The 22,870-nt window shown below is 37.8% G+C and overlaps 1 protein-coding gene across 1 annotated transcript in view; it reads left to right on the top strand.

Annotated features, from left to right (window-relative positions):
• The window catches only part of CNTNAP5 (contactin associated protein family member 5), an 875,887-nt gene that overhangs the window by 687,339 nt on the left and 165,678 nt on the right, over positions 1–22,870 (top strand). Inside the window, exon 14 of the mRNA XM_008999044.5 lies at positions 15,572–15,728. Coding sequence (XP_008997292.1) covers positions 15,572–15,728 — 157 coding nt within the window. The remainder of the gene's footprint in view (positions 1–15,571; positions 15,729–22,870) is intronic.

The raw sequence follows: 22,870 nt of genomic DNA on the forward strand, positions 1-22,870 counted from the left end.
TGCAATATGTTAGTTGTTACTGTTCCAGAATAACCAGATACTCAGGATAAAATAATCATATTCTCTATTTTGAGATACTTTCTCTACAACCAGAAGTGAGTCCTAAATCTTAGATATTGCTTGAATTACACTATCCTACAAAACTGTTAACATTCATTTTTTTTGTAATGTGCTTATTTTTCTAACTTGATTCTAGACTTTTCAGAGCAGCCAGCAATGCATTAGCTATCTCTGTCAACTGAAAGGCCCTTTAATTGACTTTTTCCTATTGACTGCGATCCTAGAAGGCAGCTCTGTTAATGGTATATCCTGATGAGAGACAAGAAATAGGTTTGCCAGAATCGGACTTGAGTGCTAATGTAGTATATCATGTTATTTCCAATCACTTAGCTTTTTCTTGTGATAGCAACAAAATGACTTCTTGAAAAATAAAGCCCTGCACCATTTTATTCCCAGAAATGTATACTTGGCTGTGACCAATATAGCTAAAAGTTCTTCAGTAATAATCCTGTCTTAAATCTTAAGTAAAAAATGTGACTTTAGGGGAATTTCATTGCCATTATTATTCAGAGTTTGTATCACTACATCTTTTTAATAAGGATGGTGTTTCTTGTATACAGGTGTGTGTGTGTGTACATGTGTACAGACATATATATCCACAAACACATATGTGTTTAGTCATTCAATTATTATTTAAAGAATGACTGAATGTCTAAAATATGCTGATGTATAATGACTACCAATCATCCTTGCCCTTAAGTAGATTATAGTCAACCTCTCATAAGTTCAATTTTTCTCTACTTTTTATGATGTGGAAACAGCAACTAGTAAGTTGTACGTATTGCATAAACACTCGCCAAAGTTTTCAGTGTTTTATTTAGAAAATTATTTTATCTAGTTTTTCTATTTTGACTATATCTACTTTTTTAAATGGTACATTCTTGCTCAGAAACCAACATTGCCAATTTCATATATTTTATGATTGTAGAATATCTTTCAGAATAATTAAATGCCCTTTGTGGGCTTTCATGGAATAGAAAATCCTTAAAGGCAAGAAATCCATAGCCTTGTTTTATTTTTTGTTATATATCCTGTAAATAATCATAAACAGGAGAGTGGTTAATAAATATTATTCAGATTTGGGGCTGTGAAATAGGAGATACAGGCATGAAATCCTATTTTTATTACTATCATTATGCTGATGATCCTCTGGCCACTTGTTTCTGGTCTGTGTAATTGCAAAGTTCTTCATATTTTATTCATTAGAAGAGCTGCTCTGTGCCCATTCTTCATATGTTGCTGCCTCGTGCTGTTTCCAGCACTTCCTAATGGGTGTGATCGGTGGGCTCCATCAACTCTCTGTTTATGCCCTGCTCAAACCTCTAATGAATATTAGACTTGCAGCCATCACTCATGTTTCAAGTGCAGACATAAATGAATAGAGAATTTTTGTTTGTTCATTAGCACTGTGAAAAGCAAACTCACTTTGTCTCCTTCCTGCTATCTTTGATGTATTTGCCCACCTATTACAATGAATTTGTAGTGAAACCTGATTCATGTAGGTATTTATTTAAAAGGGTCTTGCTGGCTCTTTTCTCTCCCTTTTTCACATTTTTTTTTCTTTTACCATAAGCAGATAATACTTATTAACCATCAACAATAAAATACTGTATATAGGATTGTGATAAATTCTTGTTGAATCAATTATGGTAAGGTGTTTAAAGGGCTTGCTTTCTGGGAGGGGATCAAAAGAAGGAATATGAAGAGAGAAGAGGGAATGAGAGAGAGAAAAATAATTTGGGGAGGAGCAGAAAGGAAGCAAGAAAGAAAGGAAGCAGTGAGAGAGAGACAGATACAGAAACAGAGAGAAAGGAGTGCCAGGAGAGAAAGAAAAAAAGAAATAAGAAAGGGCAAAGGGCACTTATGCAATCTTGGGTAAGAAAAATTACATAGGTGTTTGTGTGTAGAAATGTGTGTATGGGTGTGTGTGTGTGTGTGTACAATGTGTATATGACTCTGTGTTTCTGGGTGTGTGTATGAGTGTGTGTGTGTCTGAATGTGCATGTATGAGGGCGTGTATGAGTGTGAGAGAGTGTGTGGGTGTGCACGCCTGTGGGTTGAAGGGAATGCAATTCTTAATTAGGTAAGACAATTCAAGAGTTCATTATATAAACACAGCATATCCTCATTCCGTTTAGATTTCTTTGTTCCCCATTTGGATTAAAATTTATTCTTTTACTCTGAGCAAGTTTAGTTTTTCATCTTAGTATATTTCACTTAGACAAAGAAACTTTTAAAAATGCATTACAATGCAAAATAGCAGCTTGTCAGGGATCAGTATTATAGCTTTTTTGAGTGCATGGCTGGATATGTGATTCTTTTTTGTTTTATAATGAGTGAGCTCAAGGTAAAATGTTGAAAAAGACTAGATAATATTGAAGAGAAAATGCATAATTGAGTCTCGGTTGCTCAACTTATTCCATATTTCTTGTTTCTTTTCAGCAGCTACTTAAATTCTCTTAGAAAATATTAATGGATCAATAAAATTTTATCACATTGTTATGGTATGAATATTTTTATTCCTCCAAAATTTATACATTGAAATCTGATCACCAATGTAATGACATAAGAAGGTGGGGCCTTTGGGAAGTGATCAAACCATGAGGGTAAAGTCCTCATGAATAGAATAGTGCCCTTATAAGACAGGCCCAAGAAAGATACTAAGCCTTTCTACCTCACAAGGACACATCAAGAAGGCAGTATCCCTGATCCAGAACTTGAGCTCTCAGTAGACGTGGGAATTGTCTTCATTTTGGATTTCCCAGAATCTAGAATTGTAAGCCATAAATTTCTGTTGTTTATAAGCTATCCAGTTTGTGGAATTTTGTTACAGCTGACCAAAAGGACTAAAATACATACCAAATTTATTGTTCATAAGAAAAATGCACCGAATTTTGTATTTTCAACTAAAGAGTGCTTATTTCAAACTTTCTACAATTTATAGCAAATGTGTATTAATCAGTTGAAGAAGCTATAGAAAATATTGAGTTCCTTAGGTAAGCGTTCTCACCCTTTGTGACATGTTTTCAAACACAAAAAGTCCTTAAATTATGCCATCACCCTGAGGAATTTACGCTTTGGTTAAAAGACTCAAATATAAACAACAGCGGATTAGTTGTTGTCTTGATAAATGGAAATAGTGACTTGGAGGTTGGTCTGTTAACAAGATTAATCACAATGGCATTTTTATTAGCAATGCAACATTTACTCTCTGTTCACTCTATATAACACAAAATGATTGATTTATTGAACACTTTACTTTTAAGGAAAGATTAGGAGCTTTTAGGGGAAATGTTAATACCTCCATGTATATATTATGTACACACACACACACACAGCATAGTAGGTAATAAATATTCTTCAAGCTACATAAAGAAGCGTCTGGAAAATGGAATTATATGTATATATTTAATTATATATATATAATTATATATATATAATTAGCCTTGACATTGTGTCAAGAAATTATAGCTTGTTAAGGAAGTTAACAGCAATAGCCCAATATAAGAAGGTATGCAGTTAATAATTTTCATTTTTTTCAAAGTGCTATACATTTGAGAAAAAAAAACACTTTCAAATAAAATTGTTAGAGAAGACTTTTTAGAAGAAAAGGCATTTAAAAAGGGCTTTGAAAAAGATGGGAAGTAGAATTTACATATGTCAAAATGTGGAAGGGTGGAAGTCAACTACTGCAGGAAAGAATTATATTAGCAGAAATTCAAGCTAAACAAAACAAGATAAAAAAATGAGTAACAACCCAATTTGATTGAGAAAGAACATATGTCTAGGAGAGTAGACAAATATGAATAGTAGCTTGGGGGCCAGGGAGTAGAGGCTTTGTCTAGCAGATTGCTAGTTTTTTGTTTCTTTAAATTCATTTGCAAATGAGGTACTATTGAATGTTTTGCTGGCAGAAAGCATCATAATCAAATAGTTTAAGACAACTAATTGAGTGCACGTGTGCAGTGTAGCTTACAGTGATGTGCAGGCAGGACACAGTGAACCCACACTGCAGATTCAGAAAGACAGTGTCCATGGGGGAGAGTGTTAATAAGAACATGCACAGGCTTTGCTGTCTGGATGGTTAAGAGGCTAGTATTTGTTGAATACGGCATTAAGCTTCTTAGCCTAGAAAGCTGCAAAAAATGGGAAAACATGTGAGAAGACTGAGTGGAGAAGGAAACATCACGTAGTAATGTGATACTCATTTGAGGTACTCATGGAGCTGTCCATTAAACAGTTCAGAAAAGAATACAGGGCTGGACAACTGAGACTTTTTAGGGATTTGTGTATAAGCAATAGATAAAATAACTATGATGAAGGACATAGAAAAACACTCCGCATCTCCAAAGTCCTGGTACACTGAAGGGTGGTGGAGTGAGAGGAAGACTGGTAAATCCTGCTACATGGAGGCACTAATGAACACATGGAGAGAGGGATAGAATGAAGAGAGGAAAAATGTTATCATCTTCCCATGGAAACAAATGAAAAATGAGCATGAGAGAGCATTTGACGCAAGATTTGGGACCTAGTGACTTTGTGTGTGTATGTGTGTGTGTGTGTGTGTGAAAGAGAGAGAGAGAGAGAGAGAGGGAAAGCAGAGTAAACAAAAATTACAAGAAGTCTAACTGAGCCTCCCTGATATTTTCCAACAATGGACCAGACTTTGCTGCAGAGGTGAAGGAAAGATAATAACAACTGGGGCTAGTGAAGAAGGAGTAACTGTGGGAGATGTTCCTTTGGGACTCTTCTAGGGAATTTGTGAGAAAAGTAGCATCATCAAATGCACACTAGGATTTATATTTGACCAAGGCAAAAGCAGAGCAAATGCCTGGTTATAAGAATTAGTTAAAACATAACTTTAATGACCTTCTCTCAGTTCCAAGTTAACCTTTTTTTTTCTGTATTTCTTTTGTCCCCATTTATCATCCTACCTTTCTTTAGCTGGATCCGATATAATGTAACATGTGATTTGATAAGAGTGAAACCTACAACCAAATAGCTCATAAGTGCTTAGCAATCCATCCATGGTGTCATCAAACAAGAATTCCTCATAAAAGAAAGGGGATAGAGGCCTGACAATTTTAAATAAAGTTCAAACCTTGTAATTAGTGATTCTGAAATTTAAGCGTGAAACTTGAGTAAACTTTTAGTGTCACTTGATAAGTGTAAAATAAATGGAGATTCTTGGGCTGTACTCCTCAAGTATATGGGAAGTTTTCAAAAACTCGTGTCCTTAAGAGCGTCTCAGATCATTCTGATTCAAGTGGCCAGAGGCTATACTTTGACACACACTGATACAAGATTTCTAGAGAAAAATTTCAACTGATTCCTGGTTACATGATTAGCCTGTCACTCCTAGGTAGCAACTGAGAAAAATTAGAGAAGTTCAGGCCAATTAGACTTCTTAGAAACAATGATACTTGTTAGGACAATTATTTGTACAAGATTTTTTTTTTTTTTTGCTCTTATGTTAATTTGTTTTTAGAATAAACAGCAGGTAGACTTAATACAGTTGGAGAGACAATGCAGTTGGGAATATCCCCAAGAGGGTTGAGGATACATACTCAATAATGATCTGTAGTTTTACCAATATAATTATTTTTTTATTTATAATATTTTAATACTGATTCAAAAACAAGTGCTCTGAAGATATATAGTACTCTTTTATTTACATCTTTAATAAGACCGGGTTTCACATAGTATGCAAAATTTCAATCAGAGGTCAATCACATGACCTATACTTTAAAAGTCCCTTTTGGATGCTACAAAAATAACTTTTGGGGGATGGACCAATAATAGAGGCAAGCATTTTACTTTTGAGTGTATTGTAACTACCCATGAAAGAGATCATTATGGTTGTGGGGAGGGTCTGTTGTCGACTAGCTGAGTTACTGGCAAATAATTTTTCCTCTATCTATGCCTTTGTTTCCTCATCTGCAAAGTGGAAATAAAGGTATTTACCTCAGGGTTGTTGTGAAGACTGAATAAACTAAAACAAAAAAATGTATAAATTTGCCTGGAATATTTTAAATGCTCAATTAATTCTAGATGTTTTTATTAGTATCCTGAGTATAAATATACACATTGGCTTTAGTATCCAGATTTATTGCAGTTCTGAGTTTCTATGATTGTGTGTACATATCAGGTATTTTACTTTTCCAACTCTGGTTTTCATTCATTAATTTTTTTAGTGTGTGAATCTGTATGGGTTAAGCTATGCCATAGTCATGAATGTGGCCCAAACCAAATCGCTGTGGCCCAACACAATAGAGGTTTCTTTATTACATCACAGTTTGATAAAGATTTGAGAGTCCTTCCTTATTCTTTTCACTCTACATTTGGAAAATAATGCTTTCATAATATCAGAGAAATTGTGTAGTAAACTGAAGATCTTACTCCAATGCTGAATTGTTCCTTTATTGTTATCAGTTCCTACAGATTTATAAGACTATTTCAGAATGCTCATCTTTATCTGTAAAGCTCATGTTATTTCATGGTGTTTCCAGCACATTAAAAAATATTAAGGTCTGGGAGTCTTTGTGAAGGTGGGTGTTCAGGATAGGAGCTGTGCAGGGTCTCAGATGTCTGGAGCCTGCAGCGCACATTTTGCTCAGTCACCTTGTGACTCTAGATGTCATTTAACCTTACTGGGATTCTTCACTGAGGCTCGTGAGAAAAAATTATACAATAAAATAAAAAGTATTTTTATATTCGCCTATAAAACTCACACAATGCCAAAAGAATTATTTAAGTTAATCACGTTGTCCATCTCTTTGTCTAACCATGAAGGATCCCCATGGTACATTCTAGAGAGCTTTGTCTAGTCCAACTTGAAATAATCCCATCAAAGTGACTTTTATCATTTGTTTTGAAAGGCAGTACCATTAATCTTTTCTGCTTCCCCCTCTCTCTTTTTGGTTCACTTCAATTCAACAGGCAGGGAGAAGAGAACATTGAACAACATTATAAAAATGTTAATTCCTAATGTCACGAACTAGCCCTTAATCACACTATTAGACATATGTTCTGAATTAATGATCCTGACCAGCCAGCAGGAAGACGAAGATTGACTTTGATGAATGCCTGCCATTATTTTCCGAGATGGATGAAGTTGTTTTTCTCTCTGACTAAATGTTTTCTCAGAAATGATATTCTCTTTAGAAAGAAAGAGCATATAAAATACTTTCTTGTGTTGGCAGGATATTCTTTTCTAAATCAGCATTTCACTGGTGTGTATTTTGTTTAGACAGGGAGACATTTTGATGCAATCACTGGTAATCTCTTGGCCTTATAACTTTGGCAGCGTCTTTCTCTAGATTTATTTTTTTAAGCCCCCAGTGCTTAACTACAAGCAATGAAATAAAGCATGTTTAGTATGTGCAGAAATCTCATTATTCCAAACAGTCACTTCCTAAAGACGACAGTGGTGAAAATCGAATCTCCTTTTCTTTGTGACTCTTACCTGCACAAACTCTTTCTCCATGGCACACTTTGTAAAAGTCCTCCTCAACACCAAGCCTCTGAGCCTCTGCTCAAATGCCACCATTTGCATAAAACTGTTCTCACAAGCCCTGGTGAGAAGTCATAGTTTCTTACTCTGGGCTTTTCTTGAATTTTATTAACTGCTCTCTTTGGCACTGATCTCACTCTGACTTTCAGTACTTTTAGCTGTGTGCAGGGCCTCCTTCCCCTAAGTGTTATGAGCTCTTTAAGGGTAGCAAAAGTTCATTAACGTTTTTATTACTGACATATTACACCACGACCTTTCACAGTATACAGTTAACAAACCATTGAATATAATATATGCAATTCACATAATTATATTTTATATTATTTTATGAATAATTAATATGTAAATCTGTAATTTTATACAAAATAAATATAATATTTAACTTACATATATTTAAACATATGTGTGTATACACACACACACACACACACACTCAACTTTCTTTTTTTTTTTTTTTTGAGACGGAGTTTCGCTCTTGTTACCCAGGCTGGAGTGCGATGGCGCAATCTCAGCTCACCGCAACCTCCGCCTCCTGGGTTCAGGCAATTCTCCTGCCTCAGCCTCCTGAGTAGCTGGGATTACAGGCACGGGCCACCGTGCCCAGCTAATTTTTTGTATTTTTAGTAGAGACGGGGTTTCACCATGTTGACCAGGATGGTCTCAATCTCTTGACCTCGTGATCCACCCGCCTCGGCCTCCCAAAGTGCTGGGATTACAGGCGTGAGTCACCATGCCCGGCCCACACACTCAACTCTCAACCTTGCATCATTCTATGGGCAGAGGCTGTAGGAGATCTGGTTTCATCAGGTCACAGTTAAGTGACCAGCTGTGAGAATAGTTCCTCCAACGTTCTATGAAAAGCTTTTAACTGAATGCATAGGTAAGTGGCACTGAGATTTAAAAAGATGAGGCAGGGCTGTTACCATTATAGAAAACTGCTGTCTACGTTGCTGGTACAGCCAAGCGTTGTGTTTGAAGGGACAAAGGTATGGGACTCAGGGCACACTGTCAATCATTGAAACTGGGTTGGGACAGGCTGCAAGTGAATCCAGATTGGGTTTATGTATGTAAATCATATGTGAGAAGGAAGAAGGGCAAGTGGGAGAGACATAGGGGTGACTTCTGAAGTGACTGCTAAGGAGCCGGCTATCACTGCTTACATTTCTGAGTGGAAAGCTGGGCCAAAAGAGAGTTTATGCTTTCCTTTATTTTTTTAATTTACCTATATGTCTCTTTATTTATGTTTATAAGCATATTGCAAACATCTTGGAATTAGAGCCATTGTTGTTCTTTCTATGTAAGACTTTATAACCACTATAGAATTTATTTTCCTGTGATTTATATCTAATTTGTATTTTATCACTTATTGTTGCAAAAATGCTATATAATCAGTTATCAAAGCTCAGTGACATACAACGTGCCTTCCTTATTCTCATGCTCCCAGGTCTGTGCAACCACGGGGTAACTCTGCTTCCTGAGTTACATTCTGGGGCCATGGCAGGAGAGGTCATGACCTTCTGGAGCATGTTCCCAGGATTATGTCAAGGAAGCTCTAGAAGGGCAGGTGGAAACATGCATGCCTCTCGAGATCTACACTCAAACTGAACCACTGTCATTTCTGCATACATTCCATGGAGCCACAAAAGCTGCAAGACCAATCCTCACATCAAGTGCGGCAGGGGGTTTACTGCACCTATAAACCCACTGTCACGTATATTTTTGCTCATCAGTGCAGCAATTTTATTTTACTCCTACAACTTCAAACATTGTATGAATCAAAACAATGAGAGCTAAAGAGCTCCTTGTTGGCATACTGAGTTTACCAGAATCTAGGGCTGTGAGAATACATTACATCTAAGAAAAACGTAAAGGAAAACAGTAGCAACAATGACAACAACAGCTCAACATAGCACCATCTGTATACATCTAAGGAACTTTCTAGCTCCATTCTGATATTGTCTGGAATTTTGCTTGGACTGTTCATAGCAGTGGGAAGAGGCCAGATTCTCTTGGCTGTAGCTTTAGCTCTCACTAAGAAGCTGTTGTGTTTACTGTTTTCCAGTTGTCAAGACTTTAATTGAAACAATTGCAACATTACAGAGAGATCTCCAATTTGAATTATGTTCAACATCTCCCAATGATTAAGCCATACAAGTGTGCAACTAACCTGTATAAATTCTCCTCAGTTTCTTACATTATAAGTCATTATTCGAACTAAGCATGTACAAATTAGATCTGTGTTTATGTCTTCTATAAAACACACATATTTTCTCTCTCTTTGAATCATTTATCTGCATATAGCATATACCTATTCTACCTGAGGAAACCTTCGGATCAGGATAGTGTGGTTATGCACTCATTAGTGAAATCCCTAGACTTGATCTGCTGGAATGATTTAGATTCAAATATGTACTTTTCTGAAACAGCTCATAAAGGAGTCTATATGGGCTGAAATCTCTGAGTTCACAAATGATGATGTAATATTGCTTCCTGCTTTTACTTTCTCTGCCTCCTCTACCTCCTCTTTCTCCTTATTCTTTTTTTTTGTCTTTCTCGCATACATATGCTCCCTCCCAAAATTCAGATTATCTTTATAAGACATCCTAGAATATGCAATTTCATTTTTTATTTCTGTCTTTTTGTGGCTCAATTGAGATAATTATTTCCCAAGTTTATGATGCACTATCCTGTTTAGGATAATTAGAAAAATAGAAACCCGTGGCTGGCAATCTAAATTGGAGGTAAAATGCACCTAGAAATTTCTGCAGTAGAGAAACAGTGCCTATATTGGACTTTACATCTACACTGATTAAGAGGGTAAAAGGCTCTCTGTGTTGAAATGACTGAGGGAAGTTCACTGGCAAGGAGTTTTATAGACAGATCTAAAACAGCATACCCTTGTGCAGTCTGCTCTGCCAAGTGGGCTATATAGCAGTTTTGCAAACTTTTCTCTTTTGTTTGTTGAATACTATGGCTACTGTAAAACTGGGAAGCAATTTAGGTCCAAAAAAATATTTTGAGTAGAAACTCAGAAAGACACTGAACATTTGAAAAGAAGACAGCAACAGGGCTTAAACTGCGCCTTTCCGTTTGCATGTTGTCTGCAACGAAGCAAAATAGTCATGGTTATCTCCTTGAAACTTGGGGTAGGGAGATCCTGGAAAGGTTCTAGCACTCAATGCTGGCATTGCATTGTGCTATGGTATTATTATTGTGTGGGAGTGTGTAAGATCACCTTCTGTGATCACTTACTATGTATACCCTAAAACAAATAATGTTTTAGGAGGATACACACACGCACACACACACACACACACACACACACACGTTTTAAATATATTACACACACGTAATCTGAGTTTTCTCATACCGTGTAAGTTGAGTATTGTTATGAGGTTACATGACAATAATATTTGCATAGAAGTAATGTATATTCATGCAATTCCTCAGTTGTCTTTTCTTATATTTTGCTTACGGAGGACCTTGCCAACTTTCCAAGAGCTTTGAGGCTGCTGCTGGGAGACCCTTCCAGGGACTCTTTCAGTCCCTGGAAGGGTCTCCCAGCAGGTCCCAGTCCTCTAGCTTTCTTAGTCTTAGCGCTTTTGTGGAAGTCCCTGCAGTGCACGGCTGCTGGGCTGTATATGAAAACACTGGCTTCCTAGCCAAGCAGCTAGCCTCCCAAATCCCCATAGCCCCAGGCCCTAGAAGCACAGTGCATAATGCAGACCTCTACTGTGGAGATATCTATGTCACATGCAGGCAGCTGTGGGGTGGACAGAACTTTTCCCCATTTTCTTCTTGTCAAAGTGAAGTACCTTCCTGGTCATCAAAGCAAAATTGTGGAACCTCCCTAGCCCCTGCTCACCAGAGTTCATAAAGTTCTTTGTTTATCACAGGCATCAGAATAGGTTTATATTTGGATTAACAACCCCATGAGGTAGAAGAAATTGAGATTTCAGAGATTTAAAATATCGATCCATTAAGAGATACTAAGTGTCTGCTTAGCTTTTGAATAACATTTCTGTGCTAGGGAAAATTGTTTTGTGAGTCTTGCCTCCACAGCAAATATGTCAGAATTCAAATCTGCAGTCTCCCTTACCGCTGGCACTCAAGCATGTAACTTTTGCTCCACCCATCAGCCCTACCTGTGAGATGCCTTGATGGGAACAGAGCCCCAGGAAGCAGACTCCATGTGAGCCTTCTTCTTGGCAGCCATAGGGCCTGCAGAAACTTGTCCGTGGGGAGATAGGGGTTGCAGCACGAGACACTTGGAGGGAGGTGGTGGTGGTGCAGACAGCATGTCAACTGAGTCGGTCTGTAGGCGTTTGGCATTCAGTGGCAGCCAGCTGGGCAGGGTTTTATATTTATTATTCTGTGACAGTGCAGCGTCTTCCTAATAAATACATTTTGGCTTGGAACAGGCAGAGTAAATTCTTAGCTTCTAATCAAGAACCTGATCAATTAAATTCTATTTTATTTGTTTTCTGCTACCCATTTTCTTTTTCCTGTTAAACCTTCCTATTAGAGTATTTGCAACATTATGCAAAGTGCAGTTTAAAAACCTGGCCACAGATTCTAAAAAAATGTCCTGATTGGGTCTTTATGTTGTTCATTTCCTTTGTCTGCAATGAGCTTTTCTAGAAGGCCACAGGTGGCTTATTCATGGCCTATGAGTTTTGTTCAGGACATCTTTTCATCAAACTCTTTCCTGATTCGTATGGTTTAAAATTGCAACATGCAATACTTCTTCATAGCACACTTACTCCCCTTGGCCTGTTTCATATTCTCCATGTATGATATGGTTTGGCTGTGTTCCCACCCAAATCTCATCCTGAATTATAGCTCCCATAATTCCCATATGTTGTGGGAGAGAGCTGGTGGAGATAATTGAATCATGGGGGCAGTTTGCCCCATCCTGTTCTCATGACAGGAAATAAGTCTTACAAGATCTGATGGTAGGAAATAAGTCTTACAAGATATGATAGTTTTTGTAAGGGGTTTCCCCTTTCACTTGGCACTCAATTTTCTCTTGTCTGCCACCAAGTAAGACATGCCTTCTGCCTTCCACCATGATTGTGAGGCCTCCCCATCCACATGGAACTGTGAGTCCATTAAACCACTTTTTATTTATAAATTATCTAGTCATAGGTATGTCTTTATCAGCAGCATGAAAATGGACTAATACACCATACCTCTTATCCCTTTCTACATGTTAAATTATTTAAATATTATTATTGTTGTTTCCTCCTAGTTACAATGTAACCCAAGGGAGGACAGGTTTTGTTTTTTTCTTCATTTTGGTTTGTTTTCTCATGTGATTTATTCCAAGTGCCCAGAACCATGTTTGAAATAGTATAAATCCTTAGTAAATGTTTGTTGAATGAATGTATATTTTTAAAGAAAATATTTATAATCATGCTTTGTTTTTTCACTGTTGAAAGAAACTCCTGTCAGGAGAGGAAAAATTCCATTTCTTCAATGGCCAAAATTTGCAGCCTAGGATGTAGTTTTTCTTCCTGACTACTTGGTTAGAGTCAGGACTTCAGGAGTGCCAAGCCCCTGTTTGATCCTCAGTATCTTCATTTGCTATAATATCTCCGGTACTGCACATGGACCAAGACACAAAGATGGGACGTCCGAGGGGAACATTTAGCAGTAATCCTGTTTTCATATATACATATATAAGTTTTTGTTCTCTCTCTTTTTTCTTATTTGTTGAGAGTCAGTTGGTTAAAACATTGTTTTTAACCTTTAAACTTATCAACCTTTATGCCAGACATTAAGAGGGAAATGCTGAGAGGCCAAAGAGGTGCAAGATGTTGATGGATTCAAAACAGAAGAAAGAGTTGGGCTGCTAATGGAACTTCCAGGGAGTGAAAACACCAAATAAGAATAGGTAAATCTACTAGAAGCAGCACATCCACAGAAGTTACACACAAATTGGCTGTTCAGAGCTTATACTATTAGTAATGATGCAATTGATGTGCTTATAGCCTTTCTGGTATTTCATAAGCAAAGTAACTCTGGCTGACATGGGACTAGACTGTGTAGTCTGGATTCTAGATTCTGAGAGGACAGGCCTGGGCTGCTGGAAGGAGGGAGAGGTCGCGAGATTAATTTCCATTCATGGGCCCAAGGCCAACACTGACAAATGTATTCAGATACAAAATTTCACCCTGGTGCTGGCTGGACTCACGCTGCAATGATCCACCTAAGCTTACTCCAGCCCTGAAAGTACTCCATGCTCCAAATAAGCCTGCCAGTCCCCTAGGCCATGTATTCTTGGCTCATCTGAGAAGGGATTTAGGAAGAAAGCAATTTATGTGAAGTATTTTACAGTGGTTTGTAGTTATTTGGAACTAAAGAAAATGAATTCTTATTGTTGATAACTTGTCTTTAGAAGAACACACTGGTTAACAGACATCTCTAACTAAATCTCTAGCTTTAAAGATGACATAGGAAGTGAACTTACTTTAGGCAGAGTGTGGAGTGCTACGTTGGGGTGACTGTAGTCCTTCAGGCCCTCTGCTTCATAGATCAGTACCCCTAAAGTGCTGCTACTTTTCAAAGTATCTGCTATACGTTTTTCTCATGACCTTCAGATTATTGAAAGTTCTAGGTTGCCTGGTTTCTTCCTACTTGCCTCAGTGAGTTTCATGGGAATGTTAGCCTGGAGGCAAATAAGCAAAACTTGTTGCTATTTGTATATAGAGATTGTGATTTTTATGTTTGTACATAATAATATGCATGTAAGCTACAGTACTGATGAGGCAAGATTTCAACCTAGTGCATTCCTCAGACAATTGCTATTATTCTACGGTAAAATTGCAAATGATATAAAGTGGTCCCTAATACATATTCCTTTTATGTTTTAAATAAGCACATGTTAAGCACCTGTGGTATATCAAACACAAATAAGACAATTACCAAAGGGAGCTCAGGCCTCTCATCCTTCGGCCTTATGATGTATAACACTTCCATCTTTACCTATCTTGTGTTGGTTGCAGTATCACTTTCAGAATGATAATTTCAAGCTACTGAAATATTCTCAATCATAAAGAACCTAGCAGGTTTCACTAAACTACATTTTGTATATAAAACAATTGACAAGGACAAGACTCAAAAATGGTTTCCAGTTAACTGTAAAGACTGGAAATCACAGGTTGCATATCAGCTTTATGTGGGGTAAATATAACCTTCACAAGGGTTATATCTGTGAGTCACAAATATTTGGTCAGTCCACACATTATCAGCCTTTACAGTGCTTTTATTTGTTTTTCTCCCAAATCTTTGAATTTTGAATTTACGACTTCTTTTTAAAAAGCAAAATCAGAAGATATAGTAACTGTGGAGCTACTATTAATGACAGAAATCAATGGGAGGCCATCAGAACCAGCACTCTTACACAGCCAGCCTCTTCTTCACCCCAGTCTCTAACCACCTCATCATAGACCCAGAACTGAGGACAGAGGTCAGACTAATCTTGGTCCTGGTGTTCTCATTTTTCTCTTTGGTAATTTGAAAAGTAAATTATTATTTTTGAAATTCATATATTAAACTATTTTGGTCTAAATTCTTACCTAAGTTACTCAATTGTGATATATGCCTTGTCTGGCAAGAATTTAAGTTTCTGACACTGCCTCTCGATTTCGCCATTTATCAATATTTGACTTTATAAATATTTTGATAAAAATGTTGTTTGTATGTGTACATATATGCAGGCATAAGGATGTATAAATACAAATTTAATTATATAGAAAAAGTAAGAAAGAGAAACAGATGGAAAAAGAAGGAACAAAAGAACAAGATGACAAAACAAAGAAATGAAGAAAGCAAGCAGAGGAAAGGGGGGATTTGAGGGAAGGAAGAAGAAAGGAAGGGAGGGAGATTATCTGTATACATCTATTCTCCAAGACACTTTCATCCCAGTTTCTGAGCCAGCCCCTGTGTTACTTCAGGCTTGCCCCATCCTGACTGATGAAATATCTTGTCTTCCAGATGGAACACCATTCACCTGGTGGATTGGGCGTTCCAATGAACGGCACCCTTACTGGGGAGGTTCTCCTCCTGGAGTCCAGCAGTGTGAATGTGGCCTAGACGAGAGCTGCCTGGACATTCGGCACTTTTGTAATTGCGACGCTGACAAGGATGAATGGTAATGAGAATCTCCATCTTTCTGCAATTATAGGGAAAGCACATTTAACTGATGCATAAAAGTTCCCCAAGACAGAAGAACATGGATGAGAAATTCAATACAAACTAGAGCTCCCTACTGATTGTGACTTCTTTCCTTTAACTTTGAAAATGGCCAGTTCTAGTATTTTCAGTACTATAATTGATTTTTGGCACATAGAAGCATGTGGTCACACCATTAGCTCCTTATATTCAGAGCCTTCCATTTCAAACAAGGAATGGCATGTAATATTGAGCTTTCTGATTGAGTCAGGGTATTTCTGATATGTGGATTACAGGTTTTGGGGGGAGAGAGTGAGAGAGATGGGTATGTGTGGTTATATAGGCTGTTTCTTCGTGCTCCCATTGATGTTTCAGTCACCAGCCTCCCCTTTTGCTAGCAATAAACACATAGCAAAAGAAATTTATATTTATAGATCATCTATCAAATTTTATATAATTATTTTACGTTTGCTTCATAATGTTGAGCAATGACTATCACAGAAAAGTTTAATAATTTTCCTGGTGTCAAACATGTCTGTCAAGTGAAAGATGCAGAATCTGAAATCAGCTGTTTCTGCAGCCAGAGTCTCTTAGTCTTCTACACCAACTTACTTCTGTAAAATGAATTTAGTGTGAAGCTTCCATGCCCATTACATTTACTCTTCTTTTGTGCTCCCGGGTAATGGCTAGTTTTTTTTTTTACTGCATTAGTTATGAAAATATGTACAGAATATTTCCAAATATACTTTTGTTTGGATCGAATTTAAGGCATTCTTTGGTTTTGGCTTAGTAATTTTGCTTGCTTCATCAAATGATGCTCAATTTTAATTAAAACTTCTTATGTTAAGCTGGTCTCAATCCCCAAATTTCACCTTAGTATTTTTATTTCACTTCTCAAAATGCTAACAGCAAGGACTGACTCACATAAAATATAAGGTTAAGTCAAAATCTCAGTTCAGCAAGGAAAGGACCAGCCATTTGCCTTCATTGGGTCCCAGGAGATGTGAATTATCACTTCACAACACCCTAGCGCTCCCTGGGCACCATGGCAGGTTACCTGAGTGCCTTCTCCTAAACTTAAGCTGGCCAAAAATATGGTAATGAATTTTGCCTCTGCACGTGGGTAAAATCAGATATACTTAACCACAGGTAGAATGGATTTCTGCATTCTTTGAGCCCCCACTTTGCCCTGCAGTGAATTCTATGTCATTATTATGGATGCCTGCAAATCAACTATGATTTGTATCCTGGGTGGAGACCATGTCACTTTAAACATTATGTCTCTCAAGATCTACAGAAGACATTCAGTGGTAATTAGTTGAACAGATTAATTTAGACAATCTTTAAAGAAGAAAATTATCACAAGATGGCAACTATGAGCTTGGGAGATGTGTTGAAGTGTTAGATAGTTGTGTTGCCATAAAGCATATTCAGAACCTCTGCTCCCAGTTGCTTGGATTGACTCATTCCTTTGATTTATAAGTTTACTCTGACAGTGCATGATATTAGATACTATATATATAATCAAAGAAGCAGATGTAGGAGCTAGAATAGGAGGAAGTGCTTCCCCTAGTCACCCTTGACTGACTCCTTTTTTCTTTTTTCTTTTTTTTTGAGCTAGAGTGCAGTGATGTGATCTTGGCTCACTGCAACCTCCACCTCCCATGTTCAAGTGATTTTCCTGCCTCAGCCTCCTGAGTAGCTGGGATTACAGGTGCCTGCCTCCATACCTGGTTGATTTTTGTATTTTTAGTAGAGATGGGGTTTCACCATGTTGGTCAGGCTAGTCTCGAACTCCTGACCTTGTGACCCCCGCCTTGGCCTCCCAAAGTGTTGAGATTACAGGCATGAGCTACCACGCCCAGCCGACTCTGACTCTTTTCTCAGCTGCATTCTTGATCTTTGCTCACTGTTTCTTTTCCTTTAACCCTTTCTTTCCAGGACATCTGCCTCAGTGTTCTCTTCCTAGGGAACAACGGATCTGGGTTTAATTTACTGCACACTGAGAGGCAGGGAGGATCATGCCCTTATATCCCTTAATTGGGCTGAAGTGCTGTGCATCTCCTTTTCTGGAACTTTCCACTGATTTCTTCCACTCAGCTTCCAGCGTCTCCCTCCTTTGACCTGTTCACTGTTTCACTAACCTATGAACCCCTCATCTGATGATTTCACTTTATCATGCCCTTTTCCATTTCCTTTAGAGCCAGGGAAAAATTTTCATCCAGTGCCACTTTCTGTGGCAAGTGACCTCTATCGGATCATCAGAATTTATTATTAGATAAGGTCCTGTTCAACAACCAGCCTATCAAAGGTCAAGAGAAAAGGACTGAACTTCCCCTTGTAAGATGCCTGCCTCACTCCTGAATGTCCCAGAGTAACATGTTAACTATCTTGGGACAATGTCTATGTCCAAACAGTTCAGGAAGTTTCTCTTTCATTCTCCAGAAGGAGCAGAGACTTAGATTCTGATTCAACACTTCTGAGTTTCATCATTCCTTGCCTTAATGCAAATCATAGCCTGTGATAAAGGGATTTTAAAAATAATTCATTACAGAAGCATCTGTATGTTTTACTTCATCAGACATCTACTGATTTATCACTTACTTACTGAGTGCCTACTCTGTGTCAGACAGGCGGTCTGCTGTGCAGAGAAAGTCAAGGGCATTATAGTCCCCACCCTTGAGGAACCCTCAGAACAGAGGAAAAGAAAGGGCTAATTATTCATTAGGTGGGTGCACCAACCTAATAGAAATACATGGATCAGTGTGAAAAATTTGGTGACAGAAATAAGCACATATGTGCCTGGACCAGGGGTGGAAATGAACTGGGAAATTTAGATTGTGAAGAGAAGCAGCAGTTAAGTTTTGAGGGAGCAGAATAAGCAAGTTAAAGAAATAAACTGTTGTACCACAGTTTGGGGGTGGAGGTAGGAGGAACATCTGTGCAAGGGGAGATGTAAAATAATATAAAAATCACCACTCTCTTGAACCACAAATATATTGGTGTGGTTGTTGCACAGTCATCATATGAGAAATGTACAGAAAATGAAGGCAGGGAGGGAGGTCAAACCTAGGTTACAAAGCTCCTTGTATGGAACTAACAGTGAGCTAGCTCTCTCTGTAGAATTATGGGCATACAATAAGTATTCACAAAAGCGACCAGGCATATCTTTGTGAAAATGCACTCATTATTTATCTATCAAACTCTAGTATTTACTCCAGAAAGAAAAAAATACACAAGGTAACATATTTGTGAAATAATCACATTCAAAATACTTGCAATTTCCTTCTTGACCAACATGTGGTCAAACTGACTTTCCATACATTTCAAATTTTTATTTTAGACCACTATGCCCCTTTTCATATCAGTGCTGGTCTGCATGCCTCTTAGAAACTTTGAATATTCTTGCTTTGTAATATTCCCTCAAGTTTTTGCTCTTGTGAAATTAATCAGAAAACTTGGCCTAGTATAGCACCCAGTGGATAGCAGTTTAATGTTACAACTCATAGATAGTATTGTCACTTAAATTTTAACCTATCATATCCTGAATTGTTCTTAGTATTTTATATACATCTTATAATAACATCTTAACAACTCTTGAGGTTAGTTTTATTATTTCTTTTCCCCAGAAAAATAAACTGAGGCTCAGAGACGTTAAATGGCTTTGTTAAGGTCACTTGACTAAGGCGCAGAGTAGAAATTTTAGCTGAATCTGCACATGCTCTTGGGATTATGTCAAAGGAGCTGCTAACATTAGGGTTTTGAATAATGGCCAGCCAGTGAGGATGCTAGAGGGAGCTCTCCTAGAATCTCTCAAATCACATTACTGCAGCATGCGTTTCTTTTTGCTAACCAGGGTGTTTAGGGAAACTGGGGAATCTTTTAAGCCTCTGATGATTAATAATTTTTTTGTTCTGTTTTCTTATTTTTTTGAGTAAGGGTCTCACTTTGTTGCCCAGGTTGGTCTTGAACTCCTGGATTCAGGCAATTTTCCCATCTCGGCCTCCCAAAGCATGGGGACTACAGGTGTATTCAACCATGACTGTCTTGTTCTATTTTAATAAGCCTCTGTAACTGAATAACATGTATTTCAATGAGACCCAAGTAAATAAGGACAATGAGTGTATGTTGTAGGTGGGGAGTGAAAGTGAGGCAGCTCAAAAGATGGAGGTGGGTGGGGAGAAAAGAAAAAGTCATTTGGTAAACCTCTAAAGCACACTTCCTTCTTAGAGTAAAAGAAAGTTTTAACTACACATCTGAATTAGCCAATTTCCTAGGGGTTTCTAACCCAGCCAGATCGCTAAATCATAATGAAAAAGAAAGAAATGAAGGAACATGTAAAGAATAATAATTTCACTGATTAATTGCTATTTGCAGAGGAACTTATCTTCAACATAATCATACAGTTTAGATGTCTTCTGAACCAGCTACTTTAGAGTGCTGGATTCTTGAGAGTAAGAAAGGAAACTGGTGACAGCTCTGGGTTGTAGACCTTGGAGACAGCACAGGAGAGTGTCGGGCTATGTGGGAGTTGGAAAAACAGTTACCCAGCAAGAGGGGTCAAAGGCTGGCGGAGCAGCATGTTGGAGAAGGCAGGGAGAATGTGCAATGTCCCTTCTGACCACCCATGGCCCAAATGAAGAGTCTTCTCATCCAAACAACCAGGTTGCACTAAAGGAAGCTCTTTTATTTAGAAGTAGACCATTCTTATATTTATTTTAGAAGAAAGTGCAGAAGTTTTTATTTGATTTATAGTAACTCTGTTCTTTGCCTCTTACCTTTATTGTACCCTTGCATAAAGTGTTATGGCAAAAATAGTAAGAGAAAATGATGTAAGCTTTAAATTCTGGTCATCTGATATTCCTAAACAGGGAATCTGTTATTCTTTCCCTTAAATAATGGAATATTTTTCTGGGATTTTTTTTTTTAGCATGTAGAATCCTGGAACTTTAAGCTATTATTACTCTTTGGTTCTACTTTTCTGTCACAGAGAAATTAGTTAATAAATGTTGCTAAATTCATGAATGAATGATGGGTAAATGACTTCTGTTAGACAGATTTTTATCAATGTATTTTTAAATAGGTCAGGCCATAGCCACAATAGGATTAGTTGAAATGCACTTCCTTGTTAGCTACTACTCCTGTTTCACAATCGCAGAAGAAATATTTACCAAATTTTAATCTAAATGCCTTTTGCTACAGACTGATTTTCTTCTGGCTATCAAGAGTTGTTATTCATATTTCTATGCCTGGATTATTTCACTTAACATCATATCTTCAAGGTTCATTGAGGTTATCGAAGAGGACAGGATTTTCTTAATTTGGCAAGCTTGAATTTCATGTGAGAGGATAGATAGGTAGCTTGATTTAGCCATTCCATGATTTATACATATGTCAACACATCATGTTTATACCCTATAAATATATACAATTTTTGTTGTTCAATTAAAAAAATAATTACTGATGCTGGAGGGGATGTGGAGAAATAGGAACACTTTTACACTGTTGGTGGGAGTGTAAATTAGTTCAACCATTATGGAAGACAGTATGGGGGTTCCTCAAGGATCTAGAAATAGAAATTCTATTTGACCAGCAATCCCATTACTGAGTATATACCCAAAGAATTACAAATAGTTCTATTAGAAAGACACATGCACATGTATGTTCGTTGTTGCACTGTTTACAATAACAAAGGCCTGGAACCAATCTAAATGCCCATCAATGACAGACTGGACAAAGAAAATGTGGCAAATAAACACTATGGAATACTATGCAGCTATAAAAATGACAAGTTTGTGTCCTTTGTAGAGACATGGATGAATCTAGAAACGATCATTCTCAGCAAATGACACAAGAACAGAAAATCAAACACCGCATGTTTTTAATCCTAGGCGGGTGATGAACAATGAGAATACTTGGGCACAGGGAAGGAAACAACACTCACTGGGGCAGGTGAGGGAGTGGAGGGGAGGAGAGGGGAGGGACAGCAGGGGCAAAGAGGATTGGGATGGATAACACCAGGAAGATGCTTGATGTAGGCGATATGGGGGATGGAGACACCAAACCACCATGGCATGTATGTATCTATGCAAGAATCCTGCAGGATGCAGGATGTGCACATGTACCCCAGAGCCCAAAGTACAATAATATATATATATTTTAGAAAAGTAGTTACAAGTGAACATCTTGTTCCAAAAGTTATCTTTGTATACATTTGCCTTCAAAATAAGCTTTTGTTTTTGTGAATGCAAGTCTAATCCAGGCCCCAGGTCATTGCCCTTCCCAAGGACCCTGCAATCCCTTCCCATGAGACATATAATGAGAAGACACTGGATACATCAGAGTAGTGTAGAATTTTGCTGATTCCTCACCTGCATCATTATTTGATCTTTCAGAACTCTTTCTATTTTCTCAAAACATTCACCTCTGAGATTCCCAGGCTCCATGCAGTTAGGGTGTCTCATACCGGCTAGCATCCTGAGAAGGGACCCCAATCCTGAATCCTGAGAGAAATAAAAAGTTCACTTCAGAGCACACTAAGGTTCCGTTCCTTAGTTTCAGAAGAATAATAAATTGGGCAATCTCTACTGGTTGAATTTTATTATTCACCAATCTGTTTATGAGCTACTCTACTGCTTATTGAGTTTTGAAAGTGCCTGCTCTCTAGGCAGACAGGAATTAGGAGGGGTTTACGTGGGTTTTTGCTCACTCAGTCCCTGACAGGGCCAGCCTCTTGTGTAGGAGAGGAGTGTGCTTGGCACAAGGTGAATCCTCCATGGGTTAACTGCTGACTGAGAGGATGCATGAATGAAGAGATGGGGCATTTTCTCTCACCTCATCTGCTCTTCCTGGCCAAATATGCCCTCTACTTGCAAGTTATTTTTTGCTATTTTAGTCATTAAATGTTCTCTTAAAGTATACATTTTAAAGTAACTTGATACTGGTTTGTTTATGCTAATGTTCCCATAACTGGGTTTCAAAGTTTTGATGTTTTTGCGAATGGATTTCTCTCTGTCAGCCGGGATGGAGTGCAGTGTTGTGATCTCAGCTCAGTGCAGCCTCAAACTCCTGACCTCAAGCAATCCTCACACCTCGAACTCTCAAAGTTATGGGATTACAGGC

Source organism: Callithrix jacchus, chromosome 6 (assembly GCF_049354715.1).
Source record: "Callithrix jacchus isolate 240 chromosome 6, calJac240_pri, whole genome shotgun sequence".
NCBI classification, from domain to species: domain Eukaryota; kingdom Metazoa; phylum Chordata; class Mammalia; order Primates; family Cebidae; genus Callithrix; species Callithrix jacchus.